Below are 24,397 nucleotides of genomic sequence, written 5' to 3' on the forward strand. Positions count from 1 at the left end.
CTTCAGCCTGAGATTTGCAGGTGCTGTAGCAGAGAAAAAGCGCTTTTCTTCTTTGTCTCTTCGCTGCCCTGTCACAAGACTTTAACCAAACCTCATGCTGCAAATGATCAGTCGTGGCATGAAGCGGCTGCTGCTCTTGCCTTCCACTCTTACTTCGTTACCTGTGCGCCATCTGTAGTGTGAAGTGGCTCAAAAGCTGCGAAGAAGGTGCTCAGCCAGCACCTCGTTGAGGGCAAAGGAGCACAGCAGGTTTTGGAGGGAGCAATCTGTTTGTGGAACGAGATTTACCAGGTCCCTGGGACCTCTCTGATCCCATTAATTCCCGAGAGCGGGGCATCAGCACAGCATCAAACACGTGCTATGTAACAAACACTGGGCTCTTGCACTGTAGCCTGTGGTTACTGCATACCTGTAAACAACAAGTTAAAAGCGAGGAATAAAATAAAATGCTGCAAGGAGCCACCGCAGGGAAGTGTCAGTGCACAGCAGCCTTCCCGGTGAGTGCAGGCAGGAGGCAGAGACCCTTGCTCTCAGCGATGTTGCACACCAGTGCAACTGTTCACCGCTGGCACTTGGGGAAGTTGGCACACGGATCTGAACTCCATGGCTTCGCTCAGGGCTCTCCCCTTCCTCATCTTCCTCCTTTGTCTCATCTGTCCCATACCCTGAGGTAAAGTGTCTACAGAGCCCTGGTCATAGACCCTGCCTATCCGCAACCGGACACTGGAAGTTGCTCCATTTGTGTGAAGAATTGGGTCGCTTCTATTGCCCCTGATGGAGGAATGAAATATCTAACTTGTGGGAGCTTTTCAGGGCAGCTGTGTACACACCACAGCATTTAATGAAGGACTAAATTTGGGCAGTGGTATTAATCACAAAACAAAGGGTGTTGTTAGCGGTTTAGGGTCAGTGTGACGTGCAGAGCTGTGGGTATTTGGCAGAATGTCACGCGAAGTCCCGCTGATAGCACCACGGGGCACCCAGGGCTCCCACGGCGGCAGGGAGGCCGCAGGCAAGGGAGCAGTGGGACCCTCAGTGCCAGACACATCTCGGGGGATTTGCTCCAGGGTCGCTCTGCTGCCCTCTCCCTGTGCCCTTCTGCCTGTCGGGCTGTTCTCCGCGGCCACCTCGCCTCGTCGGAACGGCAGACGGAGAACGGCGGCGGACGCCAGCAGCTCCCAGACGCCTGGGGCAGCGCCCGCGGCGGCCCGGCACCGGCCCGCGGCGGCGCGGCGCCTCTCGCCCCCGACGCGGGACAGAACACGGGGCCCCGCTTCCCCCGTGAGGCAGCGGCGGGTCGCGGATGCTTTTACAGGACCGGCTTCCACGCCAGCCCCCGGGCGTGAAGCGCGGTCAGCGGCCGGGCTTTTCGCCCTGAACTTCGGAGAACGGTCACCCCACGGGGCCCGCCGCTGCGCCCCTCCCGCCCCGGGCCCGGCGGGGGGACGCGGGGCTCCTCCGCAAGGGCAGGCCCGGCCCGGCCCGGCCCATCCCCTCTCCTCCCCTCCCCGCCGCCGTGCGCAGCCGCGCAGCGCCGGCTGAGGGAGCCGCCGGAGCCGCCCGGCGCGGCGCGGCCCTCCCCGCCGCCGCGGCTGGGCTGGGCTGGGCAGGGCAGGGCAGGGCAGGGCAGGGCGGGACGGGACGGGACGGGGCAGGGCAGGTGGGGGCCCGGCGGGGGATGCGGGGCCCGGGCGCAGCATGCTGTGGGGAGTGGGCCTGGCGGCGCCCCGCTCCTGCGTGGCGGACCTGAGCCGCAACCGCAGCCTGTCGCTGGGGTGGTGCGCGGGGCCCGAGGAGCCGCCGCCCGCCCTCTATGGGGGCGAGATCGTCGCCTTCCCGCTGGCGGGCGGGGGCGCGGGCGGCACCATGGCGGCGCTGGGCTCCGACTCCTGGTGGAAGAAGACGCTGTACCTGACGGGCGGCGCGCTGCTGGCCGCCGCCGCCTACCTGCTCCACGAGCTGCTGGCCATACGGTGAGGCGGCGGGGGGCTGCTGGCGGCGGCGGCGGCGGCCGGGCGGGGGCCGGGGCCGGCGGCGGCGGCGGCCGGGGGGGGCTGGGCCGCCGGGGCCGGGGCCGGCGGCGGCGGGGCCTGCGCCGGGCCGGGCGCAGCTCCCTGAGGAGAAGCGGTGGGCGCCAGGGCCGCGCTCGCCGCGGGGCTGAGGCGGCGCTTACCTGAGGGGAGAGGGCGTCGAGGCCTGGTTTCTCTGCCCCACCGTGTTTTTGCCATTCCCTTCCCTCCCCTCCCCCCCCTTTTTTCCCCTTTTTTCCCCCATTTACCCGTTGCAGCAGTGCAGGGGGGGCTCCGAAGAGGTGCCCCGCGCTCGCCTCCACAGGTGGCCAGGGCGGCCGCGGGGCCGGCGCTGCCTGGGGCCCTGCCGGCTCTCGTCCCCGGTGCGGCGCCGGCCCAGCCCGCTGCCTGCCGCGGCGGCCTGCGCGCTTCTCGCTGCCTCTGGATCCGGTGAATCAAAAACCTGCAGCGCTCCATTAAGGGAGGCTGTGTGTGTTGCCTGGGCCAGGATTTCTCCTTTGTTTATTTAATGTGCTGGTGCGTCGTGTGCCTGTTTGTTTGTGGTTTTTTGGGTTTTTTTTTAATTCTATTTTGTTTTTGACAGGAAAGAGCAAGAGCTTGATTCGAAGGATGCTATCATACTGCATCAGTTTTCAAGGCCTAGCAATGGTGTTCCCAGTTTATCTCCATTCTGTCTGAAAATGGAAACTTACTTGAGGATGGCTGATTTACCCTATCAGGTACATTGTGCAGTTTTCCTTTACCTTGCAAGTCGCTATAATTTCATGAAATGCCAAATAGGCATCCCCTCTCCCCTCCCCCCAATCTGTCTCATCCGGGGAGATGTAAACATACACCTACAGCTAGGTGGGTACACCAACACTTTTAGGTCTCCAGTTAAATTTGGTGTATAACCTTTAAAGATACGACTTGAATAATGTCAGTCTGGAACAGCTCCTGATTTAACTGGCAAAGCTAAACGAACATTAGAAGCTAACTTGGCTGGAAATGCTGAAGTGGGACAGTAGTCTGGAGTTCATATAATGCTAAATAACACCCCAAAACTAAAGCGTAACATTATTTGGTCTTTGAATTTCAGCATGCTAAAAGATCAAGATTAGGCAGCTGCAGCTTCTTATTTCCCTGGAGGGTTTCTCTCTGGAGCTGCATGTAATCATCACTCTCTGGAGTGATGTAAATTTGGCATCTGACTTTGTCTCAAAGAGGCTGAGCTGTGGGTAAGTTGCACGCTCACCCCACATGGGTTCAAGTCACTTTTTACTGCTGCATACCAAGGCGTTAGGAAGAATGTTTCGTTTATGTCCAGTGTTTTACAGAGGAAAACCAACTATATTACAACTTTTGGTTTTTTTACACATTTGTGGTGGATATTCATTCAGCTTCGTATGCAATTAAACTCCTTTACATTGGAAGTGAAAGAAAACCTAATTAGTACATTTTGCTTAAGTCTTTAAAAGCCGGAGTTCAATGTTCATTATCTTGAGATTTAATGGTACTTGAATCAGATATTTCAGAGCATTAAAGAGGGAGGTTTCCATCCCATGGGATGTATTTTCCTCATTTAGGTTTACAGAACCTGCGAGATACTGAAGTTTGAACACGTCATTGGAGCAGGAGGACTTAGTGCACATTGCTTCTCCACCCAGAGTAGTTTGGGTAGAAATTGTATGTTTGAAGGGAAAAGTATTTTGGTGAGGTCCATTTTCTTTCTAATGGCAGTTGATGCGGTTCAGAGGTTTGCAATGATCAAAGTTGCTCTGGTAGAGAGTAGTTAAAGGCGGCTGCAGTATAAAAGATGGTTGTGACAGGGTACGGTCACTTCTAAAAGATAACGCTGCGCATCTGTGTGATTCAGGATGGAGTCGTTTAGACAGCTAATGCTGGGTAGAAGTGAGTCACCCAGCTTTTTGGAGAGAGAGGGATTTCCAGAGGGTTATTCTCCTGTCTTTATTTTCTGTACTGAAGGTGAGCGTTGCTTTTTGGTGTTGCATCTCTCTCTATCCCTACTCGCTAGCTGTGAGCACACTAAGCTGGCGTAGGTCAGCAGGACCACCAAAAGCCACAGTCCTACCTTCAGCAGCTTGTTCTTGTCCCTTGCTGCACGTGCTTTTCTGTGCCAGATCAGGCTGGGCCAGAGTTGGCCTAGCTGGAGCCATGAAGGTTTAATTTATGTATTTTTAACTCAGCTTGGTTCCCCCCATGCTCCACGTGCCATGCTGCAGGAGCAGGAATGGGTCTCGTGGGTGCTGGGAACACCAGGCTTCTGCTTTAACTGTGCTGGTTTACACGGGCTGAAGGTGTTTTTGGGGTTACCGACTCTATGTAGGGTTTTAGAGGTAAGTTTGGTGGAGGTAAGCTTACAAGCTGAGGGGACAGCTTTTTTTTCCAGAAGAGGCAAGTTTCTGTCCTTGGGTTAGGAGTATGGTGCTGCGTTCGGCTCCGACGGGTGGTGGAAGGTATGGATGCTGCCCTGGGATTGAGCGGTAGGGGAGCCAGCATTGTTGTCAGCTGGAGTTACGAAGTTTCCTATACTTGGACTACCTGGAGACTTTTATTTTGTTTCCTCGTGGTTGTGTTACTGTAGGACACTTTAGGTGACAGAGACATCCGATGGGCCCCCCCCAGCGGGTGGCAGGGTGGGTGTGTAGGGGGGGTATGGCCAGACGCAGGAGGAAACACCTCGCTTCCCCGTGCGCCGACGGGGGCTGTGATGGAGAAGCCATGGCGTGCCGGGTGGCAGCTGGTGCCGGGGCTCGCCTCCGGAGAGTTGCTGTGGTTATCACCTTCCCAGGGCTGCTTTGAAGGGAGGGTTGTGAAGCGGGGTGAAGAAAAGGCAGCGGGGTGGTTGGACTGCTTTTAGTCTTTCGATTCCTTGTCTTTATACTTTTATTATAGTGCATCAGACTATTGAGTAATGTGCTGTGTGTTACACAACGTGCTTTAATGACATGCGAGAAGTGAAATTGGGTGACACATTCCCACCTTACTCTCATCTGAATTTCTCCCAATAGATGCGCTATTGTAACATGCTTACGTTTTCTTCAAGCTGCCTTTTTAGGTGCGAGTTCTCCATCAAAAATAATTCAGGCAGCTCCACCCTGGCTGAGTTGTCATAGTACCTAGCTGTTTTTCCAAAGTGTTTGATGCTTTTCTTGATAAAGCTTGCTTTGAAAAAGCCCATTCTGGGTGCTTGTGGAGATCTTTTGGGTGTTCCTTGATTCCCTCCCAAATACGAAGAGCTGAGCGTTTATGTAATCTGACAAGTAATTAGCACAGCAGAAATGTGCTGTTTTAATGCCAGGTCTGTGAAGATGGTAGCCTCCTTGGGAAGGGACATGAGTAAAAGTAAAAGCATAAGCAGCAGTAATTGAAAATGTCGAACCTAATTTCTTCTGGATAGTACTATAAAATTACCCCAGAAGTGCCCTATGCCATTCTGTTTATAAATTCCTCTATAAATGAGTTTCTGGGGAGCTCTTGTTATTGTTGCTTTGCAGGCTGCCATTCAGCTAAATGTAGTATGAGGGGATATTTTGTTTGGTTGTTTTTGGTTTTTTAATGATAATACCATAGCTTTTTACCTGCTTTGCAGCTGGAACAATTTTTAAGTGGAAAATTGATAAATATTTGATGGCAATTAGTAGCAACCGTAAGGATACCGAGGTTTCAAGCCTAAAAATACCAGTTTTGGAACAGTGGATACAAGAAGAGTATAACAGATTTGGCAAGAGACTAAGGTTTTCTCAGGTCATTGAAAGATGTTTCCTATTTTGTTTGATAAACCGTATGTAATGAAACATGAAAATCCTGAGAAGGCTTTTTTAAGTTTAGGTAAACGAACTTTCCAATAAGAACTTTAGCTCTCATTTGTGTTCTTGAGAGCGTAATATTAATGCAGTACTAACAAGTTCTTACACAATGTATTTATATATATTATATGTATGTGCTTGAAGAAATGTGCAGTTGAATAATAACAACCTGCTTTTTTTCATGGGTTGCAAATAATATGGACTACAGTAATTGCGATATGTAATACACACATCTTCAAGTCTAGGAGCTTCTACAAAACATCAGCGTTTGTGCACAAGAGGGGAAATCTCATACTGAAAGGGCTTAACAAAGATTAAGCCAGCAATGCTCGGTGCCATATAGACACACTATGTAGTTCCAGAAAAAGCTTATGATTCTGTAGTAAATTAATAATGAAAAATTATGGAAAGCTATCAGTCAGTCTGAGTGCTGAAAGAGCCTTTTTGGTGACGGAAAGGTCTGGAAGGTGGAAGGATGGGGCAGTGCCCTCCTTTCAGTTTCAGGTGTTCAGTAGTTTTGGAGTTTCTCCCATGGAGCAGAGTAATAACCCCCATGTCACCCACACATGCAAATGGGGTGGATTCGGGTGCTTTGTTCACCCACGCAGGGATGAGACATTGTATAATCTGGTGTCCCTAGCAGGCTATTTGTTTGGGCAGAAATCCCAGAAAAGGCAGCAGCCAGAAGGCATTGTTTTCCCAGCAGCGTTACCCGTTTCGTCTGTTTTCATCCACAAGGGAAGAGCCTCCGGGAATGGCCGCGTGCTCGTAGTGCGTTGCACATCCATGTTTTGAGCGGTAGCCGGGATGCTGTGCTCTCAGACTGAGCTGGAGGCGCGTTGTGGTGTATGCTCCTTGCTGCGAGAAGACCTTAATCCACCTTTAGTGGATTCAGGAAGGGTAAATACTTGAGACCCAAACAGGTCTGTCCAGAACTGCTAACCCTCCGGCAATTAGGAGCCAGATCCCAAAATGCTTCGAGTGACTGCCAGAGACCGAATGCAGAGCCTTTATGGTGAACCTTTATGGTTCGGCTTTCTAAGCTAGGATTTTTTATTCAGTAAATAACAGGATGCGAGGACGGGAATCGCAAGAAAGGAAGAAAGTTCTGCCTTGTGTCTCTGCCTTTGGAAGTAAGAGAGAATTGAAGTCAAATGTCTGATCACGTTTTGAAAGCCAACAATTCCTCTCGTGTTTGTCAGATGAGACGCAAATTCTCTAATCTCTGTGTTTCACCTTCTCCAACTGTGGAACGGGGCAAATAAGTTGCTACTTCTGTGTGAGTGCTACGCTGAGCAGATATACCAGTATTCAGCGATACACTAGTGCTGTACTGGTGCTGGGCCCTTGGAGACCTGATTGTAACAAATGTGTCTGTAAATGTATGAGTTTTCTAAATTATCAAGTTGCAGAAGCATATGTAAAGGCAGATTTCCCTCCTGCCCAGTGAAGGAATGATACGCCTTTCATTATATGCTTGTGATTTTGTGTGTTTTGTCGTTGGAGGTAATGCAGCTCTCTGAGATAGGTAGTGAATTAATCTTTATGAAGTACTTTTAACATGAAAAGTGCTGCTCTGAACAAAAGCCAAATTTAGGTGTCAGTCCTGTGATTAAAAATTTGTTTAGACTAATGAACCCAGTCTTCGGGGAGATCAGAGCATCTCCAACCCCTTAAATAACCCGGGTACTTAAATAATGTTGCATAACATGGCATCCAACATAAAAGCGTGTGGCACCTTGCTGGACCTGGAAATGATTTTATCTGAATTGTCATATAGGGTAAAGCTGTAGCTCTGATTGAACAGCTACCACTAGTCTAGAGTATTAATTTTAAAAAAAGGTTGTTAGATAGTGTTGCCTTTAAAAACACAGAAAAATATTTTAAAAGCTTTATTCTCATTGAAACAGAACCTGAAGGGCCTTTTTTGCCTGTATGTTTGTTTGTTTACTTGCTTTTTTTCCTTAGAACTATTTTGATGGAAAACTTTCCCCTCAAGGGAAAATGCCTTGGATTGAATACAATCACAAGAAAGTGTCTGGCACAGAGTTCATTATTGACTTTTTGGAAGAGAAACTTGGAGTGAACTTAAATAAACACCTTGGTCCACATGAAAGAGCTGTTTCCAGAGCCGTGACAAAAATGGTGGAGGAGCACTTCTACTGGTAAGCTTGCATGGCAAAGCTGGCTGCGTTCTTGTGCTGTCAGATCTGCCCCTGCACTTGTGCTTGGAGGTGAACGCTTATTAGCTCTTGCAGAAAGCTTGGGTACCCAATTATTAATTTCACAACTCTCTTCACCCTAGAAAACTGCTGCTTCTTTCTGCATATGCTAGTATGAGCCGGGGGTGATTCCCCTGAAAAGCTGTCATGCTGTGTAAGCAAGGCAGGGAGTCGGGCCCTTCGCCTGCAGCTTTGCTGAAGGGAGCAGCAGTGGGCTGTTCCTCCGTCCCGTTTCATGTGACCTCCATATAGAAACAGCCTTGTTAATGAAGAACAAAAAAACGAAGACGGATGAATACATTTGTGGTTTGGGGGGTGCAGGGGAGCAAATCCAGCGTTCATAGTGAATCCAGAATATTGTGGTCTTAAAGTTATTGATTTTTAATTACCTGTGTGTGTGATTACAATATGGATTATTGCTTTTCCTGTAACGCAGGATACTCCTGTTAATATGTGTTGTTGACGACACTACCAGTTGATAGGATACAGTATTAGTCACAGTATCTTGAGAAGCTGAAGTATGTATATGAATGGAAAACAAAAGTGTAACCTTGCTGGTACTTTGTGCATTTTACTGGCACCTTTGAAAATAATACCTGTGATTTCCCCCCCCACTTTATATTTCAGTCCTTTTTAAGTGCCCTTTCCCATCTGGATTCATAGAAGTAGCAGGGAGATGTGGCATCTTGGATGCTGCATTGGCTGCCTCAGCAGGCACGAGGCTTTTTCCCAATAGTTTGCTTTCTAGCATGCGTTTAAGTCCTTGCTGTACTAAGTCTTGCATTTTTTCTTCAAAACAATGTGTGATTTAAGTTGAATGCATTTACCTGCTTTTCCTTTCACCTTGTGATCAAAGATGAGTAGCAACATGTGCCCATATAGTTCTTCAAATAATTTTTAAGGTTTCCTGGGAACAATTTTAGCATTCAGTAGGCAGATTTAAATGATATGGTTTAGAAATGTAATCCCTGCCTTCCAAGAAGTGTGACCTTCACCAGTTATACCCATCTGCAATGCCATTGCCTCAAAAATCTGACTCAAGTAACCTGCAAATGTAACTTTTTTTTTTTTGTTCATTTTTCCCCCTTCAATTATAGCTGCCCAGGGGAAGATGAGGCCTTTTAATCCCCTAATGCTCCATCTCCTTGCCTTAATGTCGGTTGTTACGCAGTCTGTACTTAACTGCTTTAAATGTAAAATTACTGATGACAAACTGACACCCTGTTGTGTCTCACTTACAAATTGCACTTTTCTCTGTGAAGCTGTTGTCTGTCCATCCAGGCTCCCTCTGAGCTGACTCGGCATTGCTGGGCATGACAGAGAGGAGCATGGGGGACAGGTATTGCAAATTCAGGTGCTGATCCAGGGAGGTGGCATTGAAACAGGTGGACAAAGCTAGACCAAGTAAGAATAGAGATGTACATGCCTGGCTGTATATCCCGGTTGCTTCTCCTGTTTAGTCACACCGTTGAGTTTCCCTAAGGCATGTATTTTTGCTTCAGTGTAGTAAAACATCCAACTCATAAGTCTTATTATATGTCCCTGCTGTGTGGCTGTACCCGAGGCTTGCTACGTTGATGAGGTTACACCGTGCCAGTTCTCTGTACTAGGCAAAGCTATAAGGCATCACAGTTGTACCACTGTAGTTCCTGGGTAACAGCTCTGACCATCCTGTAGTTACACTAAAATAAAATGAGGCTTTAGCTGTGTAGGACCACCTTTTTCCCTGACAGCATTGCATCTGTGGTTGTGGGATCCCTTCACATCCTTGAACCTGTCCACTTCCCATCAGAAGCTTAGGGTTTGTTCATGGTGTTCTCATTCCCACGGTGAGGAATTTGTAACAGTGATCGCCTTTCTGCAGAATAAGGTTTATAAAATCAAGCCTCTGAAGCAGTGATATAAAATGTGATTCATACTGTTTCATTGCCAGCAGCATCCAAAGTAGCTTCATCATAAATAAGTAATACTGTAGTACATTTATCGAACAAAGAAGCAAAGTACATCCTGTGGTGTGCTGTCTTTGGATGGAGCTAATCCTGGTGGGTGCTCAGCATCTCCTCCTGAACCGTTTTACTTCTGCTGAGGTAATTGCTCTTCTTCACCAATTAGTGCCTCTTACAGATGGAAATTGCTGCTCTGGCTGGAGTTGAGAGCAATGCAGGGCTGCTGTGAACCTCAGCCTCTAGACACCCTGCCTCCGCCCCAGGCTGCCTGGGTGGGGGTCAGGCAGAAAGACAGCAAGCGACTGGGTGTACCTATTTTAGTACTGGGATTAGAGCATGTCTCCGAAATGCACAAGACTGATTTGGAGCTGGCCCTAGAGCTCCTGTCCCTGGAGAATGCCCTAACTATTAGGCTTTTGCTCTGTTTAAATCGGCAAACGAAAAATAGCTTGCTAACCTGAATGGGTGTTGGGCCGAGTCAGCAGGAAAGAGTTGGGAGCGGACTGATTTTGTGGCTCTCACCCCAGGTCCTGGATCCGGTACAGACCTCTGTCATCTGCTGAAGGCTTGCCCTGGGTCACCTCCACTGCCTGCAGCGACCCATGGGCCCTCAGAAACCAGCGGGGCACCCACAGCCATCTTCAGGATGCATTGAGTTTTCGGTGTATCTGCAGCACACTTGTGGGGTCGGACCTCTGTGTAAGACAGGCTGGAGGATGTCAGATTCTCACGTCCTTCTGCAGCTGGCACGCTGGGCTTGGCGGCACTGCCAGCATTCAAACCGGGCAACTCCTGGTGCCTAGAGGGCTAGCAGTCGCTGCGAGGTGCTTTCTGACACTTTAATCTCAGGAGAGGGCTCTCAGGTTGATGACACTAATGTGCTTACTGAGAACCTAAAGCCTTGAATGTGCAGCTTAACCAAACTAACCCGTTAGATTGGTTTAGCTGTGTTGTCAAACACAACCTCAGTGATTTATAAGTGTGTGTGTGTGTATATGTGTATATATATATATACACACACATGCATATTTAACTCATTTCTTGCTTTGTTTTTCAAGAAGACCATGTAAACATCACATATGTGATGAGTGCTTGAAGTACAGGAAAAGCATGGTATGAGAATACAAATGAATCTGACTTTGGTCAGTATTCAGGCTTGCCATGTGTTAAACATAAAATATGTTTATAATATAAATATGTTTAAATACATCAAGCCAATTATAAGAGCGACATCTCTCTTGCTATTAACAATGATGAGGCTTGAATGCCACTGGCAGCTTAAAAGCCAATTGCTCTGGGATGGCGCACAGCAGGTGGGGTTTCTACAGCTGATTGTGGAATGACTTTGTTGTAATCCTTTTGTATATCAAGAAATTCCACTCTGCACAGGTTCAGATGGGAAAAATAACCCCCAGTTCACATCCTTGCGAACACCTCCCCCTTGCCTTGATGTTCAGACAGTTTGGGGGTAATCAGGCAAGCTGCTGTTGATGAGTCACTTTCTCCATCTCCTCTCCTGATTTATGTATTGAGGCCGGCGCTGCTGTTACGTTTAGACTTCAGATTTGCTTCACCCCCGCAGCATTGCTCTTTAACGCATTATTGTTTTATTTATACTCTGATTTGTACAGATGTGCTGGCACAAATGGGAATGTTAATGTTTCCCAAAACGCTCAGTTCAGGCCAATATTTAAAATAATTATGTCATCCTATAGATACTAACTGTAGTTTAAAATGTATAGTTATGCTGAAGTAGGTTATGTAGACTACCTCATTTCTGGCATTTTCTAACCTTTTGTAATGTTCATAATACTCTAGTAATGTAGTCTGAGCAGAGGGATGATGGGTGGGATTAAATGCAGAGGAGCATGTTTTGATAGGAAGCACAGATTAATGAACCTTTGAATAAATGATTTTAAAAAAGTGCTTGTAGAGGCAGTTTTAGAAGTGCTTTTAACTGTCTCTCTGAGTCTAAGCCTGCTTTTTCTTTGCTTTTGTGTGCTTAGAACCATAAAATTTTAGGAGTAAATTCTGTGGTTGTCTATTTAGCTGCCTTCATTGCCCATGTAAATTTGAGGTTTGGGACATGTGACAACTTTACTCATTCAAAGTGACAAGCAGATGTCTAAGATTGTGCTTGACAGTTTAGCCTAAGCAGGATTACCTAAATCCTGTGCAGTTCTGCTCTTCCTTCATTGCTGTCCTGGTCGTTAAACACTTGATCTCATTTCTGCCTCTCCCAGACCCAAAGACCTGCCCCAGAGCATGCAAATGAGCGCTATGGAAATGCATTTTTTGCCTTAAAGTATCAGCTAATTAGCTTTGTGGGAAACTTTGTTCATGCTGTCTCATGAAATTAAAGCCATCTTGGATGTGGTTGATCGTTCTTGGTGCGGTGCCAGCTTGCTGGTGTGGTTGGAGCGAACAATAGTGACGGCAAGTCCATAGGGCCGAGTCAGTCTTGTGCGCCTGGGGTGACTTTTAAAAAATGCTGCAGCAGAGTCTCCTCTCTTCTTTTTCTGTTTTGTTTTGGCTTCTTTTTCTTGTTCCTCTCCATGGCCAGGCCTGTGGTCCTAAAGCAACTAAGTTGTGTTGCAGAGTTGCCGGGTGAAGCTGGTCAGCTCCATGCTGGGGAAGGAAGGTCTTTGCAGCGAGACACGCGGCAGTGCTCTCAGAGAGCAGGTTTTTCTTAGCTTATTCAAGTAATAAATAATAACTTGCAGATATAGACAGCATTTGTAATTATTTCCCAGTGTTTGCATCAAGATTAGAGTTTTTCTTCCCATTCAAACCTGTACCTGTCCAAGGGACCTTGTCCTTTCCCAGGCCTGTGAAGCGTGACTTCCGAAGCGTTCTGCTCTATGGAGCGCCCTTATGCTTTCAGCCCAGTCTTCTCTCCAACCTTCTTAAATCCTGTTTTGCTTTTGTTCCTGGAGCAAGGCAGTCCCGCACCACATCTTCTAGCCAAAGTTAATACTTCTGGAGTTTCAGTAGCTGTTTACTCCTGTGCTTGCTGGCTTCACATTCCCCCTTTTGTGCTGGTGCCTCTTGCGAAATCTGGCTTTGGTGCAAACTCTGCTGTGCTGAAAACAGCCCAATGACTTGAGTTGGTCCATCCATTTTGAAAAACAAGGATTGTGCAGAACACCCATGTTTGAAGAGTGGTACTGAAGCATGTGAAACGTCAGCAGGATGCTTTTGTCATATTAATACAGTGCAAGAGGTTGTGGAGAAACCTGTTGAGGATAAAAGCCATCAGAAACATAGCAGTTGCATTTTTGTTCTTCACTGTTCGTGCATTTGCAGCAAAACCTGCACATGCCTCATTGTTACTGACTTTAATGAAATCAATTGGAGCAGAAGGTATTGTCCTGTAGTGGACAATTTTTAATAGAATTAAAATGCCTTTCACCCTCTCCGTTGGGAGCATACTAAATTTGAGCTGTAAGTGGATTTTTTTTTTCAGCTGCTACACCACATACTCTCCTTTGACCTCATGTTATTAGTAATTCAAGTAAAGGATCTGTGGAAACGTAAAGATTAGAACACTTTCATGGTATAAATGTAGTTGTTCCCTGATGGTACTGCTGTATTCAACTTCTGTTCATGGCATACAGGAGTTTGATAAAATGTACATTTAAAAAAAAATTCACAGGAGTTCTCCAGGAGATACTGCTTTGTTTTTTTTTTCTTTTTTTCCTTGAATTAGGCGATCCATATCAGCACTAAGTAAATTATGTGCAATTAGAAATATGTACAATGATAAAACTGAAGTCATATACCAAACAAAAAAATTGAGCTCTGATCATATTGGAAATGGAAACATTTGATTATTAAGCTAATATTTAATATAGTTGCATACATGAACTCACAACTTTTGATATTTCAACTTTTCGATCTAACTTCACTAGTATATCCTGTCTCCATGAGCCTGTTTTCATACGATCTCAAATATGTAAATCCACTTTTAGATTTTTCAGTCTGGAAATTGCTACAAACATAATGGAATATGGGTATCAACTCCCAGTGTTTCTGAGACCCTGTTGGCTTCATGTGTTTGTCATGTCTACTTTGAGGTGTACTTTAGCCCTTTTTCCAACATCCCTTGAACTTGGTGACAGAAGTCGTATAGTCTTTTTGGTTTCTTTGTAATGTTAGAAGATGCTAGATATTAAAGTTAACGTTTCTTTCTTTGTAAATTTCTTGAGTAGCAACAGCAACAAATAATTTTTTTTGTTTGCCTACAATATTAGTAAAGAACAAAAATTCATGTAGGAAACAAAAATTTCAGCTGGTAAGACAAAGTTTTGTAAAAAGATCTCTCAAAATAATGTATTTGCCATTCAATAAAGCTGAAATACAGCTCATGATACAACAGTCCTTTAGAAATGTTTCTCTCATAAAATCAACATTTTGGAGAGGAAAAAATACAGGAGAAAACTAACCCAATAACCACCACCCCTTCATTTTTTAAATTTTATTTTTAAAAGATTGTGTTATTGTTAGTTTCTGAGGAGAGCAGAGATCTTCTGAAAAATGACTGCTACAGTATTTATGTTGGGGCAAAGTTACTGCTTGACTAAGTTTCAGCAGTATAGAAAGCAAGGAGAACAGGTTTGTGGGAAAGATTGGTTTCTTTGTGGGCTGTGTTGTTGTTGTTTTCCCCTGGTCTGTGCAGTCAATCATCTTCAGTTGATTAATCTTTTTGGCACTTTTGGCATTGTATTTTGTTACGCGAGTTTAGCAGAATTCTGCAGCTTCTATTTTATATTTCAATGTGAACCTAACTTTCTCTTGAAGTGAGTCACGATTTACTGGGACAATAAGCACTGGGCAGTCTGTGTAAGTATTGCAAAGTCAGTTTTCTCTGCTGTCACTCTGAGTTGCATCAGGGTCCAGTGTTTACTGGGAACTACCTCTCCATCAGGGCAGTGAGCACTCAGCATTAAGAAAGCTCGCTGCCTAACCTTTGTGTGAGCCTTTGCAGGGTGGTGATGGGCTGTCTGGGTATTGCACAGCTATAACTTATTTTTGCATCCTTTTAGGACTTTAGCTTATTGCCAATGGGTGGAAAATCTCCACGAGACACAAAAGATGGTTTCGCTTTTTGGCCCCTTCAGTGACTTGCTGAAGTGGATCCTCTGCCATCTGACCAAAGGGATCGTGAAGCGGGAAATGTACGGCCATGGCATTGGCCGCTTCTCGGAGGAGGAGATATACACGCTGATGGAGAAGGACATGCGGACTCTGGCAGGCCTCCTGGGTAACGTACAGCGAGTTACACGTGTTCTGTTTGTTCACAGCCTGCTGTCCACAGGATGAAATCCACTGCGAGTACTTCCCGGCAGCTTGATCGCGTACACAAATAACCTCATTTTATCAGTAGGTAGAGTCTACGCTGCTGCTGTCATTCAGTGCCATCCTCGCTCTGGCAGGGACAGTGTTTCTTTCCCTGCTGTTTGCTACCAAATTGTCTCTAGAGGGGTAAGTGGCTTTCTTCTCTGAGCACCAGGTATGTGTATCTAGAGGAGCAGAACGTGGCCTGCGATTTTGGAAGAGCATTTTGCTGTGTGAATTTAGGAAAACGTAGTGTTTAGTTCTGCAAATGAAACCTCTTATTTATATTTGGGGTGTGTGTGTGTGTGTGTCTCGTTTTTTCTTCATGGGACTCATGGCTGTTTGATAGATAGTTATGAGGCTGCCATTTGAAAACCCTTTGCAGGTGTTAATGTGATGAGCTGGACTTTGTTGTATTTGGTTGGTGTTAGCAGCTTTATTCAAAGCTGCTAGTAGGAGACAGGTCTGTGTTGTCAAAATAAGTGGTTTGAGGCTTCTTGGTTGTCATGGGTGGATCCCATAGGGTTAGTCTTAAGGTTGACCTCACTTAACTAGAACCACGAGCCTCATTTCTCAGGCTGAAATTTGCACCAGAGCTGTCTACGCTGTGCTTTTCACCTTGCAGTCTGCTGAGACCTAACCATATTGTGCTTCTGTGTAAAATTTGCATTTTGAGGAATTGGTTTTGGGCAGATTGTTGCTTCCCTTGAGCTTGTGTCTCTTGCTCAAGGAACCAGGAGAGATGGTACCTGTGTGGCTGCTTTCTTCCCTGGTGTGATTGCTTTAAAGAAGTGGCTGAGTGGAGGGCAGGAGGGATGCCTCTCTGCCCTGTGCTCCGGAGGACGGACATATTGCATGTGCTCTAAATAGGTAAGTGTGGAGTGGAGGGAGGGAGCAAGGTGAGGAGAGCCCAGCAGAAGGCAGAAACTGAGTGCTTTCTGAGAAAGGGAAGAAGAGAGGTGCTTCGGGACTTAAAGGTGTTTTGGAAAGGAAGATATTTGCAGAGGACCTCGATGGGGCTGTGTAGAGTTTTCTGGAACTTTGTTTTCTGAAACAAACCCGCTGAGTTGCTGGATTGGGAGCAAGGTGGAAGAGACACGTGATGCATGGGTGCAGTGGGCAAGGGGGGAGGTTTGTTGACAGCTCTTCTTCTGTCAACGCTTTCTCATGCTGCATTTTGTTTGTTAACAAAAAAAGTTAGCTATTCTAGTGCCTCTTTAAAGAAAACCCAGATTTGGAGCTTAAGAGGTCCCTTTTCTTTCTGAGGGAGGGACCAGCTCATTTTAGAAGAAGAGGTCTGGGCACATCTGCTGCAGAGCTGTGGCCAGCTCAAGGTTCCCTCAACTGTGGGACTACTGTTGCTGTAGCTTTAAGGTTCGCACCCCGTGGCTCCATGTATGTCGCAGGGAGGAATGGCGTTGGGACAGAGGCTGGAGCAAGTTCAACCTATGACTTGGGAGCTCAGCGGAGCCTCCTGGTTCTGGCTAGATGACGCTGGCAGGCTGAACGGAGCAGCAGTGGATGTGTCTATGCTGAAGTCATCCCTGTCTGCCAAGAGTAGACGTAGCCTTCAAGAGAAAACTGAAACATGTTCCGGAGTACCTGTAAAAGTCTCTTGGTTTGCTTATTTGAAGTCTGCATCCTTCTGTCTCTGGAGTCTATACTGACACTCAGGTTTGTAAAAAGTTTTGAGTTCGAAGGGATCATTAAATCATCTAGACAGTTCTCTGTGAATCAGACTGCTTGGTTGCTGTCTTGAGGCCTGTGTCTTTTTCTGGCTGAAGTGTGTCTTTCTAAAAGGCATCCAGTTTTAATTATGAAATCGTTTCAGCAGGTGGAGGTGCCACCACTTTGATTAGTAATTAGCAGATGTTAATCACCATCAAAATCTGTTCAAAATCTGACCTGTTTCAAATCGGAGTTTGTCCGATTCCAGCCTGCAGGCAGATGCTCCTCCTAGTTCCTCCTCCCTCCCTGGGTGGCCTGGGTCATCTCCTTGTGAAGGTAAATGCTATAATCAGACAGTCTCTTTCTTTTGTTTTTGATGGGGAAAATCACTGGAAATCCTCAAGGATAAGGTATTTTCTTCACTATATCAATTTTTTTAATTGTATGACACATATGTTAATCAGCAGGGGTTTTATTTTTACTTCCAGACTATTGATGAGAATGTTGTGCCTTGTGTACTTCAAAAAGCCTTGATGGGCATCTGCTGTATTCCTGTTATTTTACCACATTACCAGCTGAATATTGTACATTTTTTTTCATCTCCCCCTCTGAAACGGATGTCAGATTAGTCAGTGTGCAGTTATGTGAATCATTTGTATTTGCCCTTTTGGTTATTGGTGTGTTTGTCTACTTTTCTACAATTGCCTTGATTTTTTCATTACCACCAGCGTGCTCAGGTTTTCTCCAGCCCGCTGTTTATGGTTGGGTCTAGCAACTGTGGCCTCCAGGTAGTATCCTGGGATGGGGACGGGAGGCGGGATGAGGACTTCCAGCCTGACTGGAGACTCTGCTGTTTCACAGGGGGAAGGAGAAGGCCGTCAGTCAGCCTGTTGCCTGCACAAAAATCTTTGTGAGATTCCGCTCCACATATATATTCCCAGAAGAGGAAGCAGTTGGGATTTTGGCTGTTAATTAGAGGGCAATCTTAAGAGCTTAAAAAGGATGCGTATCATGCAGAATAGCTGCACATACCAAGTTGTAGCTGTCAGTCATCAGGCATATCAGATTAAATTAATGCTCCCCAATTTTACCAGAGACCATTCACATGGGAACCAGAATAACTTTTAAATTCCAAGAGCTGCTTCCGGAGAATGATACCTTGGCAGCTGCCAGGTCTTGTGACACTCATTTTGACATTCCCAGTCACATCTTGGGTGCTTTTTTTTCTTTCTTTTTTATTTCTGAGAATCATTTTTCCTTCTCCCATGTACCTGTTTCCCTGACAGATTCCTCCAGATCTCTTATAAACGTGGAAATTGGAACTAATCCTCTTGTGATGGATCTGCCTGCCCCGTTGGTATCATCTTGGTCTTTGTCCTGCAGTCTTTAAACCACAAATGTCGTTTCCTTGTGTTGTAATAGTTTCCTACTGCCTGGCAGTAGTGTAAGGAAGTGGGGGGAGCTGAGCATATGAACTAGCAATATATAAAAACATTTTGGTCATTATTTAAAAGATACAAGTGAGCGAGCAGTGCCCATAAATCTGTTGGTGCCCTCTCAGCTGCCTGCCTGCCTCAGGCTTTTGGGTAAATGGGGATTTTGGGCAGGGAGTCGCAGGGCAGCAACTGCCTGAACCAGCTTTTGAAAAGCATTTGATGCTTTGTGGAGGGCAGGGGTGCTCAGAGCTGAAACAAAGAGGTGGGACCAACCTGAACGTGAGCCTCCAATGCTAGTTGACATGCCCTGCAGCAGCCTGCATGGGCTGGACATCCTGCTGTGGAAGGGTGCAGGTCTCCTGCCGACCTTGTGGCTCATAGATCTGTCTCTTGCCAGGGTTTCTTGACCCAGTGCTGAAGTAGTTGCTTTTGAATCCTCTGGTGCATGCATTCATAAATAGCGGAGCTGTCAAATCCCTGGGCAGTACAAATTTGATTCAAGTCCAGTGTGAGCAGGTGATTGCATTTCTGTTGGATTAGCCAGAGGATGCAGCAAGGTGTTTGAGATGATTAGCCCTATGGCAGCCTTGATATAACAGGCGCTGTGTAATCTGTTACGAAACTAGACACTGAGAGATGATCTCTGGTCTGTCAGAAAGTCTTCTGGAAAAATGTTGCACTGGAAGTTTTGGGAAAGGATTGGAACTGGTAGAAGGAAATGTGCATGGAGGCTGTGTTATGCGGTGCAGGGCGACCTAAAACCAGATTTACAGTTTTATGGAACCACAGCTCTATTTCTTCCTCTTCCCATTTGTTTCCACACACCTGAAGGTACAGGTGTTGTGCCTGGGGAGCCACACTGTTTGCAAAAGCGTGGGGTGGTTCAGCCCTCACTGCCTGCCTTAGTTGCAGCAGGATGGAAATGGCAGTATTACTTCCCAGCCCAACATTGTTACGGATCGAGTCTCAGACCCGGTTGTATGGCACTAAATTCTTAGCCTTGGCATATAACTGTGATTTGGGGACCAATTTTTGAACTGTGTTTGAGATCGAGGAATGCTAGGCATCACATAAATACTGAAAAGACACAACATTTACCCTGTACGTAGTTTTCAAACAGTAGATTGATGCAGCCCTGAAAGAGCTGGGGAGAGTTAACTCCATGTTAAAATCACATCTGACAGGCTAGAGGAGGTTATTGTTACTGGTTATTCCTGAGCACTGCTTTGCTACGCTCTAGTACAGGCGGATGACAGCGTTTGTTGTACTGTACTCTGGAATTTGATGCATTTTACTGCTGGACAGTTTTTCTAAACTCACTCAATAACCCTAACGTTCAATAACCTGCTGAATTACAGGCAGCTTGTATTGGGCAGGGGAAGAATGTCCTGGGGAGGTGGGATAACTGGATTTGGAGAATTCAATTACGTACCACATTTCACAGAGTTTATAGCACTTTGGGCCAAGGCAGGGACAGTGCAACCATCTAACCTGACCTCTGCAATACCGCATGTTTCACCTGTGTGCCCTATGTGCGGTCTTGTGCCTGTGATGAGGAAACAAGTTTATACTGGATGTTTCTCTGCAAACGGTGGCTGTGAAACATGATTTTCTTCCCTGTCTTAGGTAGTTATCCATCTGTTTGTGCTGTGGTGGCCGCTTAGGACCATCATGGCATTGGGGTGCCTGGAGAGGTAAGCAGAATAGCGGTGTGGAGCAGACATGTCCGTCCTCTGACCCAGGCCAGTCCCAAGCAGCTGCTGTTTTGCTTGCCTGCCTGCGTGCCTGACGTGCCTCGGTTTGGTCCCTGCTCGGTAGAAACCGGTGTTTGGGGGTGGGGGCACCGCACTGGTGGCGTGCGAGAGGAGCTATTCACTCCTGCCTACGGCTGTGTCCTCCTCCTGGGGATGCAGGTCGTTTCTGAGCAGTCGCTGCCAGTCCGACTGGAGCATTGGTTTCAGCCTGAATAAATGGTGGGAGAGGAAAGCTTTGGGTGTGACTTTCTTTTTTTGTGTGATCAGATGAGTAACCTGCAACTGGAGCTGCACGCATGAGAGAAACAAGGTGACCAGCTTCTTTCAGCAGGTGCATTCATGATTTCAAACCATGGTTTACTGATTTTGGGTTTGCACCAAAGGAGAAAATCGTGCTTTCAGGCACCTGCTGCCTGCAGAGAAGATTTTAAATGCAGCACAACTAGTGCAGTGTGTATGCGCTGCCAGCGGTGATGAGCGGAGGAGGTTACTTGGCCAGTGGTGGCTCTGTAATTGGCCTAGTTGCAGAAGTGGTGAGCGCAGGGGAAGCTGCAGTAATGGATTTCACCTGCTGAACCCTAGGAAGAGCTTTTGAACTATATTCAACATTGAATCCCTGTCTTTGAACCAGCTAAATTATTTCAGTAAAAAAATATGCTAAAGATGTAACCAGGGAATTTTTTTTTTTTTTTAACTGCGGAGAAGTGACATCCAGTTGAGAAATATTTGCTGTTGTGTTGACAGGTGACAAGAAATACATTATGGGATCAAATGTTTCCACCGTTGATGCCACTGTCTTTGGGCATCTGGCACAGGCCATGTGGACGCTACCAGGGACTCGACCAGAGAGACTAATCAAAGGTAAGAAAGCTTAAGTGATCTCTGATGAGAAACTCTTGGTGGCATTTGCCATGTTTAAACTTGAAACACCTTGTAAGGACGTTTGAAGACTGCAGCAGCACTTCAACTGCATTGCAGGCTGTTCTTGCCTTTGATATAGCATTTGTATCCTGTAATGTTGTTTTCTCTTAAAATTCTTGTTTGTTTTCTCTTTAATGTTCTACACGGTAATTGTTTTTGTTCCTGTACTTGATCTTTTCCCTGTTTAACATAGCAAAGACTGAACGCCTCTAAGGAATGAATGCTGGGTAAATTACGAGAAGACAGAAGCGTGGCTGTGAGCCAAATTCTGCTGAACTGAGTAGTTCATTGACGGCAGGACTGCAAGTGCTATTGTCCTACTGAAATTACAGCCTTTGCTGTTATTGAAGATGCTGGGCAAGGAAAAAGTCCAGCCTGACTTTGGATTTTGTATGAATTGGAAACCAACATACCCCTCCCCTTCACCCATTTTTTTTTCTTTTTTTCTTGTGGGGTAGTATAGGCATGCGAAAGTATCTTTGCATCTGTTTTCAGAATAAAACCACACAGTATAAAAAATGGGAGTAGCTAAGGAGGAAAAGGATGTAAAATAGGTGTAAAAATGAATGAATCTGACCTGTAGATCTACTCTGTGCAAGAGAGAACTACTAAAGCAACAGTTAGGAGGCATAGACTTGCTCATTATTAAAACTTTGAGGAAAAAAATACTTGAGGTCGTAAATATTGTCTATACAGTTCTTCCCCTTGTTGTCTGGGGAATCACGGATAAAATGCTGAAGCATCCATGGCTTTCAAGAAGGAATATTATGTTTGTTGAACTAGTTTGTCTCTAACGAAAATAAATAGATGGTAATAAATGTACATACCCAAGCAGTATGGGTAATTCTCTGTACCCATCCACCTACTCATGCTATTGTGAGTGCAGGTTTCACATACTCATTCCCTTTAATATGCTATTATTTCTTTGTTCTTTCAATTTTTTTTGTAATTTCTTCTCTAAGCACACTCTAAGCATACATGTATGTGTAAATATAAAGCATAAGGTACTAAGGCTAGGAACGTTAGGGGTGAGCCAGTGACCGTATAAAAACTTTAAAATGTGAATTTATCTTACAGCCAACGCTGCCATCTGGTGGTGGAAAACCCAAATTCACTGTATTTTAATAAGTGTATTGTGTCTATATAGGATCAAATTCTGTCTTTAGAAACCAGGTTTCTGCAAAGGAAGCAAGAATTTTACTATGAAAAACTTACAGTATTAGTATCTTGTCTTGATCTATTTCTGTAGAGGTTGAATTTGGGATAGTTATTTTGCTACATACATTTATGTTCATTCCATTCATAACGCTTCCTGTTGTATGTAGGTTAATAATACGTGTTTTAAGTTACATGAAAGTTACAAACAGAGCTGCTAAGAGGGTAGATGGGATCTTGGAATTTTGAAACCTCTTTGGAAAGAACCTGCACAATTTGTTTCCAAACAGCACTAATGTGTTTCTGCATCAGCAGGTGAGTTAGAGCTTTATTGACTGGATGTATTTACTGGAGTCTTCTGTACTGTGTTGCAGGTGAACTGATTAACCTTGCTATGTATTGTGAAAGAATAAGGAGGAAATTTTGGCCAGAATGGCACCATGATGATGATAACACTCTGTATGAATCTGAGGAAAGCAGCGAAGCAAGCAAGACTTACTCCCCTTTGCAGGACTTCAGTTTTTATTCAAGGACAGAAACATTTGATGAGGAAGGGAACAGTATTTCTCAAACCCCTGACACAGATTACACTGGACACTCCCTCTTTGATTCGGATGTGGACATGGATGACTACAGAGATCATGAACAATGCAAGTGATGCGTACAGGCACCTCCCATTTTGCAGACAAGCTATTTCTTGGGATCAGTCTGATGTATTTTCTCCTCCAGGTCAGGAAGAGGTTTATACCACTTTGGAAGAGACCATTGTGATTGACTCAGCTGTCAAATGCTACCTGGACTATTTCAACCTTATTTCATTTTGTGTAACTCTTCAGGTGGAACCAAGGTAAACAGTTACTTAAAACGCATATGGGCAAACTGGAGGTCCAGAGGGCAACAGGACCTTTCAATCTATGTTTTTGTTCGCGTTCAAAACCAGATCCTGCAACCAGCTGGGACAGACCTCTGGGAAGTGGAGCATTTGCCAGAGCTGGTTTGTGTTGATACCTTATCTTTACAGGAATGGGTTGAGGACAAACATGGAAGAGGCATGGCTGGCACACCTTTCTCCCATGGAAGAAAATGATTGATGCTGTATTCATTTGGCAGAGTTTCGGGGGGATTTTATTTGATAGCTACCCGTACTCTGGGTGCATATATTATTACAGGGTCTGCAGGAAAGAACTGCTCCTAGTTCTTTCAGAGACAGTCAAGGAAGGCAGGAGGAAAACACCTTTCTACAGAAAGGAGCTTTTTAGTGTTTCTTGTTCTTTGCAGAAGATTGAAATTGCTACTCTAGAATATTTTTATTTAGAAGGGAAATGTCAGTTTTAATGTATAATCTCCCAAACACTCATCTGGAATGTGTGTTGGCCAAAGCCTGCCTCAGGCATCTAAATTTTTTCTGTGTTTTTGTATTATTATGATGTTTTTACTTTCTGCCACTGGCTGTTGTCTGCTATTGCTAGGCAAGGCTAAAGAATTGGGATTTGTTACTAAAAGTCTGGTGTGTCTCAGCAGGGGTGCTTTATGCTCTTTACCAACAGACACATCAAACCCGTGAAGCTTGCAAAGCAATTTGGGGTATTTCTAGGCATCGGATGCTGTGTAAATGCAAGATGTTGGCCCAGGCAATCAAATGCTTTAGAGCTGCTTAGGAAGGTGCTTCAGTGGGTGCTGGCCACTGTGCACAATCCCTAAAGCCAGTGCACGAGAGGCAGTTGAGATAGGACAGCTCTGTCAGCACCGCCGTCTGTGGGGATTTCCAGGTGCTGAAAGAGTGACCAGAATTGATTTGAAGGCGCCTTTTCTAGCACATCTGTGAATCTGGAACCCCAAATCCAGAATGATTGCACAGGTGCTGACATGCTTCATGTTCGCATCTCCCGAACTGCAGGTTAGCGGTGAGAATCCATTGGAGTTACTCAGCAGTTTGAAGGTAAGCATGTACATCAGTGTTGCTTGGCCGTGACTGTTTGGTTTTAAGTAGAGATAAAGCATATAGAACGTATAGACAGCTGCGGTAACATGCATATAAAATCAGATATTTGCCTGCAGACTTTGGTGGTGGCCTGTTTAAAATATTTTAATTATGACTCTCTCAGTGAGTTACAGTTAG

General features: G+C 45.7%; 1 protein-coding gene across 1 annotated transcript; it reads left to right on the forward strand.

Annotated features, from left to right (window-relative positions):
* Positions 1-1,698: 1,698 nt before the first annotated feature.
* On the forward strand, positions 1,699-22,936 carry FAXC (failed axon connections homolog, metaxin like GST domain containing; the record flags this gene model as incomplete). The annotated part of the gene is made up of 6 exons (XM_082305448.1): positions 1,699-1,973; positions 2,614-2,749; positions 7,808-8,004; positions 15,053-15,270; positions 20,947-21,063; positions 22,653-22,936. The coding sequence occupies 6 exons, from the start codon at positions 1,699-1,701 to the stop codon at positions 22,934-22,936; spliced, it is 1,227 nt and encodes a 408-aa protein (XP_082161574.1).
* Positions 22,937-24,397: the final 1,461 nt, after the last annotated feature.

Source organism: Platalea leucorodia (assembly GCF_965183815.1).
Source record: "Platalea leucorodia genome assembly, chromosome: 3".
NCBI classification, from domain to species: Eukaryota; Metazoa; Chordata; class Aves; order Pelecaniformes; family Threskiornithidae; genus Platalea; species Platalea leucorodia.